The sequence below is a fragment of the Diaporthe batatas genome (genome assembly GCF_019321695.1).
Source record: "Diaporthe batatas strain CRI 302-4 chromosome Unknown Contig00016, whole genome shotgun sequence".
NCBI classification, from domain to species: domain Eukaryota; kingdom Fungi; phylum Ascomycota; class Sordariomycetes; order Diaporthales; family Diaporthaceae; genus Diaporthe; species Diaporthe batatas.
Genome location: NW_025408563.1, coordinates 848706 through 862711, shown reverse-complemented (window position 1 = coordinate 862711; position 14006 = coordinate 848706). Strand labels below are relative to the sequence as shown.

Here is a 14006-nt window from a genome sequence, read left to right as displayed (position 1 = left end):
GCCTGTCTGGCTTGGCTGAAAGAATATGGGCTGCCGATCCCAAAGCACGAGATCTGGGCCTTTGATGGGATTGTTAGGTGTCAGAGAAGTATAGACGGTAACAAGACCCGCTTTTCAATACCTGATTTCCCTGAACGCCGCCATGAGTGCTATGTTATTGTAAGTGCTTCCTCTTTGGTTCATAATACCGTCCCTACGTACTTGCTAATTTATATTCTAGGCCGCTCCTATATATATGGATCACTGGATTCCACTATCGGAGGATGACCTTCAAGCATAACTTCTTAGTCGCGCTGGAATTGTGCGCTGGAGCAATGTGAAACATTGAACCACGCTGGGTAGTGACTACCGTATTAAATACAAGTCAGAGCGTACTCCTGATTCAACCGGTTTGCTTTGGCTAAGATTCGGGCCTATGACTAGTTGCACTGCGGAATATTTGAGACCAATCCAACTGACTGCTTACTGAAAGGATCGCCGGGCCAAAAGTCCAGAATTCCCAGTCTCCTAATAAGTAGCATGTAAGCTCTATACCACCACACTATTCAAGTTAAGAAATAATAGTCTTACCATTTAGAAATTTACGGGTTAGTACCCCCAACACTAGGAATATACTAGAATTCTTTTCCTAGGTTTCAGCTAGACCTACAGAGGTGGTATAGTACTGTTAAGAACGAAGACGGGATAAGTACAACACAGAAGGAAGAGCAGAGGAGGCGATCTATCCGCAACATGGACCTTTGAGGTATGAGTAGTAAGGTAGCGGTGCATGAATAATAATTAAGAACACGTCTCATTCAACATTATTCTCAGAGACATTAGGCAGTTCCATTCCTCAAGAATCAGCTATGAAAGGAGGCCGGACTCACTTCGTCAGGCTGCAGCCATGCATCATCCAACATTTGTTTGACGGTCGGTCTCTCTTTTGGGTCCCAACACATGACTCTCCTGAAAAAGGCAATGAATTTGCATTTCTCACGGCCTTGCAAGTGCTTGACTTTTGTCTTCGAAAGCCGCATTTTTGGGTATGGGCACCTCTGATATCCAATTACCTATCACCTGTCAGTGACTCTTCAGGTTTCATGTGTCCAGCGAGATATTCATCCCTACCGTATTCATCCCAGATCTCGAGAAAGTCCTCTTTATCTTTCCTGATCATATGCAGAGGGGCAGGGCCATGTGCAGCTATCATGCTGGCGAATTGGACCTCGACATTGTAGTGACCGTCTTCGTCTTCACACTCGAACATCGGAATTCCTTCGAGCATAAACCACGCCTGACCTGCTTAGCTAATTCTTCAAAAGTTAAGGGTGATATGCTTACCGTTTGGACTAGGGCCCATATATCCACAGGGTATCCCCAAGCCAAATTCATTATAGCTTCTGGAGCACGAAATGCGTCCGGCATGATAAGGCCTTCGCGGTCGCCCTCAATTCAAGAATGCAACGTACTGGAGGTCCTTAGAGAGCCATATAGTTGATGAAGCCTTAAACCCAAGTTTGAGGATGGCTTGATATTGACCGTTGAAAACATCACCCTGCTTTACAGGGTAATAGTTCTGAGTATTGTATCCTTCAATGAGTTCTTCTTCGATCAGTTGGCTTTTATCTATCACCTCAAATCCAGTCGATGGGAATTGCAAAGGTTTGTGTGATGTCGCAGACCGAGCAGATCCCGTGCTTCGAGACATGTGTGGCAATACCTGGCTGGGTGGAGCGACTGCACAATGCCGCTGCGGAGCCGCCCGGAGCTGAGTGCCCGGACATCCTGGAACGGCAATGATTCATCGGCCGTTTGTCCCCAACAGTGTTGGTCTCTTCACGAGACTGCAAGATCTTGCACCGTGCTGACCCAAACTTGATAACTACGACATTCTTCCCCATAACTGATCACACGGTCGATAAAATTCACAAGACGGATCAGGATATCCAGCACTGGACGAAAGAGCACGACCAGGTCGACAAGGGATTGACTTGGGGAACACTTCATTTCTCTCCCCGGCAGGAGGTGCACCAGCAACATTAGTGAATTCCTGTTGAAGCAATAGGATCGTCGGGTATTTTATCCTCCTTCTCCATCGTCTGCCATGTCTGCTCCGAGCCTGCAGGTAAGTAAGCCATCGAGCAAGCTCCGTCGGCGGCAATCTGGCATGTAGACTGTTCCGACCCGGACCTCCCGGCTAACGACTCTCCAGGATCACTTCAAGGACAAGCCTCTCCAAGAGCACGGTTTCTTATGGAACCAGCTGTGGGAGCGCCAGATCACCAGCTGGGACCGCGGCGGGCCCAGCCTCGCCCTGCGCGAGACCCTCCTCACCTACCCTGAGCTCTTCGACGGTACATACCCCGACCCAGGGCTGCTGAGCGACTTCGTTGGCCACGGGCTCGTCCAACAAGACACCTCATCGACAGCCTCAGCTCCGGCTTCCAAGAAGACAGCCCTCGTGCCAGCTTGCGGAACGGGCTACGACGCGGTACTCCTGGCCAAGGTGTTCGGCTACGACGTGGTCGGGCTCGAGATCTCACCGACTGCGCTGCATGCTGCCAGGAAACACCTGGACGGCGTCGATAAGTTCCTGGAAGCACAATACGCGGAGCCACAGGAGGTCACTGCCATCGACCCGCCAATGCGCTTCTGGGCCGAGAACCAGCACCCCTCCCCAGGTCATGTCCGCTGGGTCTCTGGCGACTTCTTCTCAGATGACTGGCTGGCCGATGCCGGCGTTGAGAAGTTTGATTTGATTTTTGACTACACTGTAAGCCCTGCCCAAGTCCTCGATACACCGTGCTGCCTTGCAGTGGTCACAGGGCCTTGTTCGCCTCCCCACCTGGAGTCGCCCACCCCTGCTGGGGCTAATTGTTGATCAAACTTCAGTTCTTCTGCGCAATTCCTCCCTCTTCGCGGCCAAAATGGGCAGCGAGAATGCAGCAACTCCTCGCCCGGCCCAATGGCAGGCTGGTATGCCTCGAGTTTCCTACCGGGAAGCATCCATCGACAGGCGGCCCTCCGCACAGCGCTGCGTTCTGGTTCTACCAATTGCATCTCTCCAATCCTGGAAACGAACAGATCATCACCTACGAAAAGAAGCATCCGGCTGAGCAGGATCCTCGACAAGATGCCGGTCAAGGACAGGAGTGGGCCGTCACTCCCCACGCCGGCACATCCTCTGGCCCAGGGTTCGCCATGATCACGCGTTTCAAGCCAAGTATAACCCACGCGTGCGGCCAGGATTCGCAAGGCTCGTTTGGTCGGGACTGGATCTCTGTCTGGGGTCATTCACTGGCAGCAGGCCCGTGAAGCGGAGCAGGAGATAGTAATGATGGTTTAAATCCACTGTTTAGGTAATGTCTGCAACCCAAGCTTCATCTAGAAAAGATCTAGAAAAGCTAATCTACGCAGGTCTTAGGCCATCAAAACGATCCACTTTCAGCCACATGTTCCGTAGCCGCCAACATTGTTCGCGCCGCCCCAAAAGACCGCGTAGACACCGGAATGTGGAAATATAAGATGGCTTCGGATGAAGTTCGCTTTTTGCGTTACCAGAATTGTAGCGTCACAGACTTTGAGCGGTGGGGACCCTCACCAGAGAGCATTTGTTGGACGTGAGTGAGGTTGTCACACTGGATTAAGCATTAATAATCCGCAGCTGGCGCTAGAGGGCTGTTAGATCTCGTGCAGATGTTAAGAAGTTGAAGAATTTGTGGTGAATATGATTATAATTGCTGGGATCGTCAACTGCAATTTGATGAAGAATAGTGAGGTCAGGGCCACAGTGAGTGTCCTTGAAGACATCAGCTCCGCGATCTAGACTATGATGGTTGGATTAAAGGGCAGTGTGAGGAGAACACCCTCCTCTATCCCAAGCGCATTATGTTGTAGACAGACTCATGACAAAAGTTTATATAAAATTGTACAAATGTATAAATATATAAATGATGTATATTTACAACTCTGGTTGTAGATAATAGCGCTGACGTGAGATATCGGAACACCGGACAAGGCCCAGACAGTTCAAACTCAAGAGATCGGAAATTCACGTACCCAAAATCAGAAGGCACATACCCTCTACTAACCAAGAAAGTATCCTATACAAGACTTCTCACGAAAGGGCCGGCCAGGGTAAAGGGGGCAAGCCTCGAAGCGCGAAGTACAACGGAGGGCCGTGAGTAGGGCCGGTAGGCACGACCTGAGTTCCTAGGGGACCAACCCGCCCTGCTTATATCCCTAAAATCACAAAGAACAGTTTTATACTTTAATTAACTACACCTCCACAGGGGCAATAAACGTTATTTTCTATAGTAGAGGCCTACTCGCCCCACTATAAAGGGTAAGTCGTCTTTCTAGTAAACTTTATAGTATAGAGACTTGAATAGATCGGTTAACTCTTTAGGAATAGTATCTACTACCTTGGTCCCTAGTGTGTTCTCCTGATTTAGTTAAGTATTGGAGTTGTGTGGGCCTAGGTGGGTTGAGACTTCAGGATTTAACGTTTGTTACCCTGGTGAAGGTGTAGATAGCTGAAAAGGTTTGCGCCTTTCGATTTTGGGTACGTGAATTTCCGATCTCGAACTCAAAATGGCTGGATGCCGAGACTCTGGGCCTGAGGCAGGTATGGTATTCGTGTTCACGTGTGGCGCAGGCGGGGTCCACGTCAGATCTGGTGCGGGCGTATTACTTCACAACACTCCAGCTCCCAGTCGATCATCTCAGTCAATCGATTAAATTCCCCTTCTGTAGCAACTACAGGCAAGAACAACCATGGATCGACTCTCTCACCCGCCTCACGCTGTTGCGGACCTCTCTAGGTTCAACTTCACTCTGGCGCAGGAGGACATCGACGCACTGAATGCTCTACTCAAGCGTCCTCTGCCCATCGCAACATGGGAGAACAGCAGCCAGCCCGACGAGCGGTTCGGCATCAGCCGTGACTGGCTTTCCAACACCATCTCGCAGTGGCAGAACTATGAGTGGCAAGCACACAACACACCGGCCTGTACATAACATCAGTAAGCTGACGAAGAAACCTTAAAAAACCAGGGCCAAATACCAGGAGAGGATCAACAGCGTGCCCAACTTCAAGCTCGCCGTCGAGGACGACGGCGAGGAGTACAACGTCCACTTCGCCGCCCTCTTCTCGGCCCGCGAGGACGCCACGCCCCTCATCCTCATGCACGGCTGGCCCGGCTCGTTTCTCGAGTTCATGCCGCTGCTGCTCAAGCTACAAGCAGCCCACGCCTCGGACCCGGCCTCGCTGCCGTACCACATCGTAGTCCCCTCGCTGCCTGGATACGGGTTCACGGCCGTCGGCACGAGCAAGAACATGCAGACGCCAGACGCCGCGCGCATCCTGCACAAGCTCATGCTCAAGCTGGGCTTCGGGGCCCCTGGCTATATCGCGCAGGGCGGGGATTTCGGCTCGGCGCTGGCGATCCACATGTTCAAGGGGTTTGACGAGTGCATTGGTACAGTTTTAACCTCATCCCGGCGCTCCTGGCTGTTACACTGGAGAGATTGGGGGCTTGCAGGCTAAATCACATCGTGCAGGTGCTCATGTAAACATGCTGTTCTTGACGCCGCCTAAGGAGGAAGGAGTAGCCCCTCCGACGGAACAGGAACTGGTGACACTGAAACGGGTGGAAGACTTCCGCGCCACTGGTTCGGCTTACGCCCTGATTCAAGGCACCAAGCCCTCGACGGTCGGTCTGGCGGTTGCAAGCAGCCCGCAGGGCCTATTGTCTTGGTGAGTCGAAGAACCAGCAACCTCTTGGGGCGGATAGCCATCAGAGCTTCCCTGTCGGCGAGGTGCGACAGGATGGCGAAATTATAGGGGGAAACACTTGTTGCAGTCACTAATCAAGCTGAGCCGCGCCACCAGGATCGGCGAGAAGATGGTCCTTTGGTCACACGCGACCCCGTCCATGCAGGATATCCTCGACAACGTCTCGCTATATTGGTTCACCGGCTGCTACCCTTCAAGCATCTGGGGCTACCGAGAGGTAAGGCCTACTACCGACACACCTTGAGCGCCCCGTATTCCGAATGTCTATCGGGCGCCGGGGGTCTAAATCATTGATGGATACTGACAATTGGATGTCGTGATCAGCTCGTCAATGCCGATATCGAGAAGATCTCCAACTTCTGGGGTCTCGGCGACCACAAGAAGCCCTTCGGCTATTCTTATTTCCCGTTCGAGATCACTTGCGTACCGAAGAGTTGGTGTGATGCCACGGGTAGGGTCACTTTCTACCGGGCTCACGATAAGGTGGTTACCAATTCCTTTTCTTCCCTCTTTCAAAATGTTGCAGTCACACAGCTAAAGGCATGGGGACCACTGACGTTGATGTGTTTAGGGCGGACATTTCGCTGCCCTCGAACTTCCGGATGTCTTATGGAAGGATATTGTAGAATTCGTTGACCACGTCAAGGCTTCTGAATAACTTGAATGGGGCCGGAACCCAGAAACGCGCTGAGGCTGGGTTGGTGGCAGGGATAGTAGTAACGACGTTCATTGACAGACATCAGCAGCCACAAGTCCAAACTCGAGGACTTTGAAAAAGCTCGGTACAGCTTTCAAGTCGCGGGGCCAACTGGTACAACTTTAGGGTAGGCATTGAATAGGACCAGTGCCCAGGTGGGATGTACGTAGTTACGTCTCCAATTTCAACTGTGGACATTTCTCGAGTAACATGTATAAAGTTTAGGTGTATACGACCCTAGAGCGGCGTAGTGGTCACAGCGCCGGCTGGGCTATACATGTAGAGATACGTCTCGGCGGGTTCCAATTCAATGCGCCATCTGATGACCATCCGGCTGTCTGTGACTCAATTGAAGGGGGTACCGGTACCGAAAACCCGGTGGATCTCGTGGAGGCCGAAGGCAGTAGGAGGTCGCGTTGGGTGAAGACATCCACTACTGCCCTTATGCGTCTCTTCTGCAGGTACCGTGGAGCATTCTCCGGGGCGGGATGTCCATCGACATACCACAACCCTAGGACTTGAGGCCACGACATACACAAACTCTTACAGTTTGTCGCCCTTGACCAAGTGCATAGTGACCACCGCGGCGGGAGACACAGTGAGCCGAGAGGAAATGGATACACCCACACCTTTAGGGGGGGGGGGGTGGACACAATGGTTATATGAGCGACTGGCCTAGCTATGGTTTAAAACTTATACACGTAGTCCTCATCTAACGCCAGCCTTAGATTGACGGCGTTCGTACACACCGCATCAGAAATCGCTAACGGTCCATCCATACTAACAAGTAGACGTTGCTTGTCACCGAGACAGAAACCTAGTGCACCCATTTACTCTCCAGTCAGCAGACAGCAAGGTAAAACAGAAATTTGTGGCGAAGCTTCCTTAGTCTACATGTCAGCCTGCGAGCTCAGCAGCGTAAACTTGTGATTGCCACGTTGCTGTGTTTCGCGCTCTTCCTAACAGCTTGTTTGCATCTATGAACATCCCTTATGTGTGACTTACAAGGACTGAATGGCAGAGTACGCTCGTGGTATAAAATAGACCCAAGTCTTCAAGATTTGTCCCTGGTTTCTCCATCCATCAGAACACAGCCGTTTTTGAGATTGTCTGAATACAAGTCTCGCCTGCAAGATATTCGAGAGTACTCCCCTCCAGAGAAGCCAACATTCAAAAGACTTAAAGCCCGAACCACATTCAAGTGGACAGTCTTCCACGTCCAGGTACTCCAGAGAAGAATGGGTTCACTGTGTGGCAAGCCCAGTGGGGATCGCGAGGCGCGGCGAGCGCGGCGAGCGCGGCGACCTGATCTGCCGCTTGAGACCATGAATGCTGGGACCGCATTGGCAGACTCTAGGGGTATATACTGCCCCTGCAAGCAAGACTGCGCCAAACACAGAAACCTGGAGCATTGCCAAGTCTTAACGCGTCGTTTATGCCTGGACTGTCGAAAGCACTCTGTTAATGAGGCGGCGGAGATAGGCCGAGCATTCAATACGCCGGGGTGGCACGTCGCGGGTCAGCCAGGCTCAAGTCGGCCATCTCGCCCATCTCGCCCATCTCGTGCCGCATCGTCTCGCCGCCACGGAGGCTCGAGTCACCGCTGAAATCGCCCGCCTGCACGGATTTGAAGACCCCTATTGACAACGGAACGACCTTTCTTCACAATGGGATGGTGTCAAGATACGGGGTAGCCAATGCATAGCACCTTGGCAGCTATTTTTTCGGTCGCGGCTGTTTTTTTTTGGTGGCAGCTGCTTTTGGTGGCAGCCAGTTTTTTGTTAACAGTCGGTTTTTGGTAATAGCCGGTTTTGGGAATGACAGGTGGCAATTGCCAGTCCTGTATAATATTTAAGTGGCGATAGACGGCTACTAGTAATGGAATTCAGCAGCCCTACCTAGGTAGAGGCTCGCAGCGCCCTTGATGACATCTGGATGCAATGGCACAGAGCAAAAGGGAAAGAGAACCATTGTGAAGTGAAAGTGATTTGAACATGAGACTGTCAAGGCACTTTCATGTACAGTGCTGCGTATAAATCGTGAAGATTTGTATTTGGTATTGATGCTCCAGCGAATCTTGAACACGTGTTCGCTGGCTGCTGGGCTTCTAAGGCAGAGCGTGAAATATTGGTCGACTGTTGACAGGATGCCGCGTGAATTCGGAAAGTGTTGCATTCTGATCGACTGGGGTCATCCATAGGCCCGACCATCTTCAGTGTGGATTTTGAAGTAAGATTCTTTAGCTTCCCCATGAAAGCCACGGGTCCCAGAGACGGTAGAGATAATTCTGACCTCTGGCTACGAGTCTTTTCTAAGAAGGCAAGGATCGAAAAGTAGCAATGCCAGAATCAAAGCAACCAGAGTAGGTATTTTGGGCTCAAATATTGTCCAGCGTTGAAGTTGTTCTGCGATATCTTCGCCTGGATCAGCGGAACTGGTGTATGCATGAGGTCAACTGGAGTTTAGCTTACCCTAGGGTACACAAGCTGGTTGGTTCCCCGGCCCAGAGCATGCATCAAAGTGAGCGAGCACTGTGATCAGGCGACCAACCAAGGCAATAGTTGCATTGATGTCCTTCGAGCAGTGGCCAGGGCCATATTCGAAGTAAGCGCATTAACAGTAAGACATCATCGGTATCCCGGTGTGAAAGTGGTAACAAGTAACATTCTACATTTTCCTCCTGCCCATTCGTGGGCTAGCAACTCCTGGCACAAGCAGAACTGGATTGAACAAATCAATGGATACCACTGCGCGCGATCCATGTCTATCAGCCAATCCATATTGATTAGATGGCCGGCATGGAAGCCATAGTTGAACCAAGAAAACCCCTGATCGCAGCGAAACTACGATACAGTGGAAACAGACCAGATATAACCCTTCATGTTGGAGGAAATCCCGAGGTCAGGACCTCGATGAGCCAACAGCACGTAGAAGACGCGCACAAAAGCCAGCTTGAACTCGGTTGAGTATTCATCCATAGAGCACGGAAAAGAGAACGGAAATTCGCATACCCTTAATCAAAAGTCGCATACCTATCTACTAACTAAAAAGTATTCTATATAAAACAACTTCTTCTTAAAAGGGCTAGCTAGAGTGAAGGGGGTAAGCCCTAAAGTATAAAGTATAGTAAAAGGCTATAAGTAGGGCTAATAGATATAACTTAAGTTCCTAAAGGACTAACCTACTCTATTTATAATCCCTTATTATAGAGAAGCCTTATTTATTAAAGTTATAAAGACTTTAAGGTTCTATACTCTAATTGGTTGAATAGTAGGGAGGGTATATACCTTCTAATTAAGGGTATGTGAATTTCCGTTCTCACGGAAAATATGTTAATTTTAACTGAGCCCTCTATATACGCAGACAGGGCCGCAATGGTTCATTGGCCCGTGAGCCTTCTCTTGGTCTATTCTGCACGAGAAGCTGCTCTGCATTGAATACTTCAATACAGTTATTATCTCGGTGGAATTGCATGCAACTGGCGACATCCTCGTGAAGTTGGGGCCAATGGGGGCTCAACGCAATCTTGAAAAGACACAGCGAAGAGGTAACACGCACAATAGACATTTCAAATCAAGTCTGGGTCACAAGTCAAATATTTGGGAGACTAGTCGGAGGCTAGGAAAGCTTATTGACCCTGCCTCCCAGCCGTCAATCATCTCTCGCTAACAACACGGCAGTTGCGGAGTATTTCAGTCGCCGACTAGGCGACGATCATATCTGTGGTACTCCGGTTGGTAATTATTACTCGGCGCCAATAGCAAAGTCCGGGGAAGTCTTAGCATCTGGAATAGTTGACGTCAAAACTCACCCTACTTACTTAAGTGCCTAAGCAGTAGTGGGGAGACTTTAGCAACGGCCCCGCCTAACTCCAAAATAATCATCAGAGCAATAGCCGAGGGCCGTTCGGAGACGGCATCTCACGATGACTACCAACTGATTCAACCCCTGCCTCATCAGATATATCCCAACACCCAACCCACCCACGAAAACAAGCCCAACCAAAGGCAGTTTAATAAAAGAACAACAAGAATAAAAAAAAAATGCCAGACCACAACCCCAAAACCCTAAGAGGCCTAAAAGCCCTAACCTTCGACGTCTTCGGCACAGTAGTAGACTGGCGGCGCCCCGTAGAAGCCGCCCTGACCGCAGCCCTCAAGCCGCAAGGACACAGCCTCCAGCGCCGCCGCTCGGCCACGACAGAGGACGAGGCCGCCGAGCGCGCCGATGCCGAGGCGCGCGCGGCCGCCCTGACGCCCGCGCACGTCGCCGCCCTCGCGCAGGAGTGGCGCGACAGCTACAAGCGGTTCACGCACGGGTTCCGGCCCGGGCTGGACGCGTGGAAGGACGTCGACGCGCACCACCACGACAGCCTCGTGGCGCTGCTGCGGCGCCACGGGCTGTGGGGGGTTTTTGCCGCCGTGCCGGGTGGCGGCGAGGACGCGGCCGCGGCCGCGGCGGGGGAGGTGCGGGAGCTGAGTCTCGTCTGGCACCGGCTCACGCCGTGGCCCGACTCGGCGGGCGGGCTGCGGGCGCTGGGTGCCGGCGGCGGGGATGGGGATGGGGACGGCGGGGCCGGCCTCGGCCTCGGCCTCGTCACGGCGACCCTGTCGAACGGGAACCGCGCCCTGCTGGAGGACCTGGACGCCTTCGGGTCGCTCGGGTTCGGCAGGCTCCTGTCCGCCGAGGACTTTGGGGCCTACAAGCCCGACCCGAGGGTGTACCTCGGCGCGGTCGAGAGGCTGGGGTGCGAGCCCGGCGAGGTGGCCATGGTCGCCGCGCACCTCAACGACCTCGACGCCGCGAGGAAGCTGGGGCTGCGGACCATCTACGTGGAGCGGGACGGGGAGGAGGACTGGCAGGTCGGGAGCGAGAGGTATGAGGCTGCGAAGGGGTGGGTTGATCTCTGGGTTGGGGTGGACGACGGCGGGTTTGTTGAGGTCGCGAGGAGGCTGCGAGATGTTCTTTGAGAGCGTTGGGTTGTTGGGCTATTTCATATCTTGTTTCATGCGTCTACTCGTCTGCCTTCCTCAGCATTCTGAGTTGTCATTCAAACGTTAATATTGCTCATTCACACGGACTTTTTAGAGACGAGACGAGCAGGCATTGTGGCATCATCACACGAAGAGAGAGCCTAGGACTGAATTGCTACTGCATTTTGCAACAGCGGTTAACTACCTAGGTACCCAGGTATAGCGAACGCGATTCTCTCACATTTTCCGCAGGTCTAAACGCAGATGATAGACACTGCCACCAAAAGCTCTAGAACCTCCCTCTTCTAGAAAATTGCCAAGTTTAGATCGAAGACCGATCGAAGACCCATACCAGACGCTACACAACAAATATGGCACTACAGACATCAAATCAGCTGTAAGATGAAGTGCTTCCTCCCTGCAATGGAACATCGGATGGCCATTTCGGAGAAAGCCATCCGGTCCTTGAACGACGCCCTTGTCACCGCCATATTGATACAAGAGACACACCCAGACCAATAAAGGGTATGCCTCCGTGTGAGCGTATGTGGGCTAGGAACGAACCACAAAAACAGCGGCGACCAAAGCGTTACACCAGCATTCCTACTACAACCTCAGGCTCAAGATTACGGAGGTACGATACGCGCAAGCATCATGGTCAGGGCAGAACGGAAAACCGGGTACCGTCCGTGGCACCCCAGCCAGACTGGCCAGAGCGAGACGCAACGCAAGCACTGCTACCAGAAAACGTGTAAAATTTTCCTCCACCACCGGGGCACCCACCGGCAAGTTCCTCGACAGGAACGCCCTCCTTGGCGTCGATTCGGCCTTGCCAGGAGCGGGGCCCACCCACAGCTCCGTAGGCGAGAGACAACAGCCACAGCAGCGGTCGGTCGGGCAAGCGCTATGTATTTGAAAATGAACACCACTGGCAGTCGGGAAGATTGGTATCGAGTCATCAACCGGCCCGTTGCGGCAGTCATGTTGGACGGTCTAACCACACAGGGGGGCGGTGGCCCCGTCACCCGGCGCTCCCACCCAAATATGTCCAGAGACCCCGGTGTTCTGGCCCAAAGCGTCTGGTCTGGGGAAATTCCTACACCCAGTCCTCGGAAATAACTTGTACACCATGGTATTAACCCCCAGCGACGCGAGAAGATTGGGCATCCTTTACGGGTCGGGGTGGGAACGTCTTCCCTTCCGTGCTGCCCGAGTGCAGATTGCGGGACGAGTAACTACCCATCCTCTTCACGCTCGCTGTCAACATGCATCTGGAAGCATGTGGGACTTGAGAATTTGTGGGACGGCGCGATGGGGCCTGGACTGCGCCTGCAGCCTTGCTGGAGGCGGGACACGACCTCCGGCCAGCTCCTCGTTCATGATCGGAACTTGTGCTGCATCAAACCAGCATCGCCCAAATCGCCGCTCGTCCAACGACGCCTCAGCCTGGCGTCAGTGGGATAGTCCGCAACAGCACATCCCCCCATGTCACACACACACACACACACACACACCGCAGAGATGAATCCCCAGTGCGTACTTGCGCCGCCTTCCACAATTGTACGTCGCGGGAATAACCGACGGGTATGAAACCAGAGAGGCCATCATGAGACGGAAAAAAAGCCAAGCCCGCGTCCCATTACGCGCACACGAACAGACAATACGCAATCTCCCCCCTCCCTCCCCCGGGTGGGCGGCAAGGCGCCAGTCAGCAGACCGCCGCCTGGATGGGAGGGGGGATGGGAGCCTCATATGATAAAACACACCATTGATCTGCGGCGCGCCACTGGCTGTCTCGCATGCGGTGCTTGGTGGCACGCTCGCACACGGGTGAGACTTTTTGACGGGTACCCGCGCCGGCATTGACTGACTCGATGGACAAGGGGGGGGATTTTCCCGCCGTGGAAAAGTTGAGCATTGTGGCACGCAGGCAGCACTGGTCCTATTCTTCTGGGACATGGGGCGAGGCTGAGTTCGCAAACGGGGGGGGGGGGGGTTAGAGCGCGCACGCTGAGAGAGAGCGTGCGTGCTGGTTGGCGTGAGCAGACAAGACATTGTGAAGGGTGGAGAAGAATCTCGACCCTGCCAACTACCCACCACCACCAGCGTGCGACAGAAGCAACATCGAGGCATGCGCGGTACTTGTCCGGGTATGCTGGCACGTCGCATGGCCGTTATGCGCCCGGAAGCCACCCCCACGCGCCCACGGCCCCGCGGAGGTACTCGTTGACAATCTATTGCTTCCCCTGCCTCTGTACGGCAGTGTTTGCGATATAACATGCAGCGCCCGGGTTTCAGTCAAGGCAGAGTCCTTCGGAGTGGCGATGGGCAGGGCAGGGCAGGGCAAGCCGACCCGGGGATCAAGATTCCTGTGCTTGGTTCGCACACGGGAGATCGGTGGACGACAACGACAATGTGCGACGGCGGGCTTGGAAGCAGCTGCCCGCGGGAGGAAGCCGTTGACAAGTCCACAGTCCGTCCATCCACCCCAGGCTGCCCACGCACACAAGTCCGGCTAGCCCCGGCATGCTTGGATATGGGAGCTCTCCGTAGAGCC

The 14006-nt window shown here is 53.2% G+C and overlaps 3 protein-coding genes across 3 annotated transcripts; all 3 read left to right on the top strand.

Moving 5' to 3' along the window:
* Positions 1-2086: 2086 nt before the first annotated feature.
* KVR01_011635 (uncharacterized protein) lies at positions 2087-3588 on the top strand (the record flags this gene model as incomplete). Its single annotated transcript, XM_044794918.1, has 4 exons — positions 2087-2107; positions 2156-2755; positions 2875-3341; positions 3407-3588. 3 exons carry the CDS (start codon positions 2087-2089, stop codon positions 3295-3297), a joined length of 1044 nt encoding a protein of 347 aa, XP_044639344.1. The 3' UTR covers positions 3298-3341; positions 3407-3588.
* A 1133-nt stretch (positions 3589-4721) lies between these two features.
* KVR01_011506 (uncharacterized protein) lies at positions 4722-6682 on the top strand. The gene is made up of 6 exons (XM_044783855.1): positions 4722-4970; positions 5038-5462; positions 5545-5740; positions 5876-5996; positions 6104-6262; positions 6351-6682. The coding sequence occupies exons 1-6, from the start codon at positions 4759-4761 to the stop codon at positions 6435-6437; spliced, it is 1200 nt and encodes a 399-aa protein (XP_044639215.1). The 5' UTR covers positions 4722-4758; the 3' UTR covers positions 6438-6682.
* A 3688-nt stretch (positions 6683-10370) lies between these two features.
* KVR01_011807 (uncharacterized protein) lies at positions 10371-12568 on the top strand (the record flags this gene model as incomplete). The annotated part of the gene is made up of 2 exons (XM_044787672.1): positions 10371-11352; positions 12502-12568. The coding sequence occupies exons 1-2, from the start codon at positions 10520-10522 to the stop codon at positions 12566-12568; spliced, it is 900 nt and encodes a 299-aa protein (XP_044639516.1). The 5' UTR covers positions 10371-10519.
* Between the last annotated feature and the right edge of the window lie 1438 nt (positions 12569-14006).